Source organism: Condylura cristata, unplaced genomic scaffold, assembly GCF_000260355.1.
Source record: "Condylura cristata isolate star-nosed mole 26May11 unplaced genomic scaffold, ConCri1.0 scaffold00060, whole genome shotgun sequence".
NCBI lineage: Eukaryota > Metazoa > Chordata > Mammalia > Eulipotyphla > Talpidae > Condylura > Condylura cristata.
In genome coordinates this window covers 708,669-709,372 of record NW_004567161.1, presented here as the reverse complement: position 1 = coordinate 709,372, position 704 = coordinate 708,669, and the positions used below count along the sequence as shown (strand labels likewise).

The following is a 704-nucleotide window of genomic DNA, read 5'->3' as shown; positions in this document are numbered from 1 at the left end:
CAGACGGAGGAGGACGGGGCCGTGTAGATGACCTCGATGTCCTTCTCGGGCCCTTTGAACATCTGGCAAGAGCAGGGCGAGGGCGTAAGAGGCGCCGAGGCCAGAACCCTGCCAGCACCCCGGGCTCCGCCGCCCACAGAGGCGGGGACCCTGGTGGGGACAGCACCGCCCCGCAGGGGCTGCCCCCCGGGGCTCTCCCCGTCACGCGAGGCCGGTCCAGGGTCCCCGTGCGGAGAGGCAGCCCTGGGGCCGGCGCGCTCCGGGGCAGGGTCTGGCCCCCAACTTCTGATTTCCTCGGGGATCACACTGCTGCCCCGGGCAGGCACGCTGCCCCTGGGGTCCCCACTGCCTGACGGTCAGCAGGTCCTGGGAGCAGCCTCCGGCCTCGGGGCGGGCCCTGGGGAGGCTCCGAGACGCCTTGGCTGCAGGACGCCTGCCCTGGGCCCGCCGGGTCAGCGGCTGCTCCTGGGGTGCGTTTCACCCAACAGAACAGGGTCATCGCCCACGTGGCGTCGAGCCACCCTGCCAGGGCGACACTCGGCCCACGCCAGGACCGTGCGGGTGGGGACGCCACGCCGCGTCTCCCACCCAGGCCTGGACATCCGGCCACCACCCTGCGGGCACTGGGGGCCCCTGGCCATCTCGAGGGCGAGGCCACGCCCACTCCTGGCCTCCAGGGCCTGGGGGCTGGACAGGGTGACCTG

General features: G+C 73.7%; 1 protein-coding gene across 1 annotated transcript in view; it reads right to left on the bottom strand.

Annotated features, from left to right (window-relative positions):
* TIMP2 (TIMP metallopeptidase inhibitor 2) overlaps positions 1-62 on the bottom strand; it is a 9,569-nt gene extending 9,507 nt beyond the window's left edge. Inside the window, exon 1 of the mRNA XM_012734577.1 lies at positions 6-62. Within this exon, the coding sequence (XP_012590031.1) occupies positions 6-62 (57 nt within the window). The remainder of the gene's footprint in view (positions 1-5) is intronic.
* Positions 63-704: the final 642 nt, after the last annotated feature.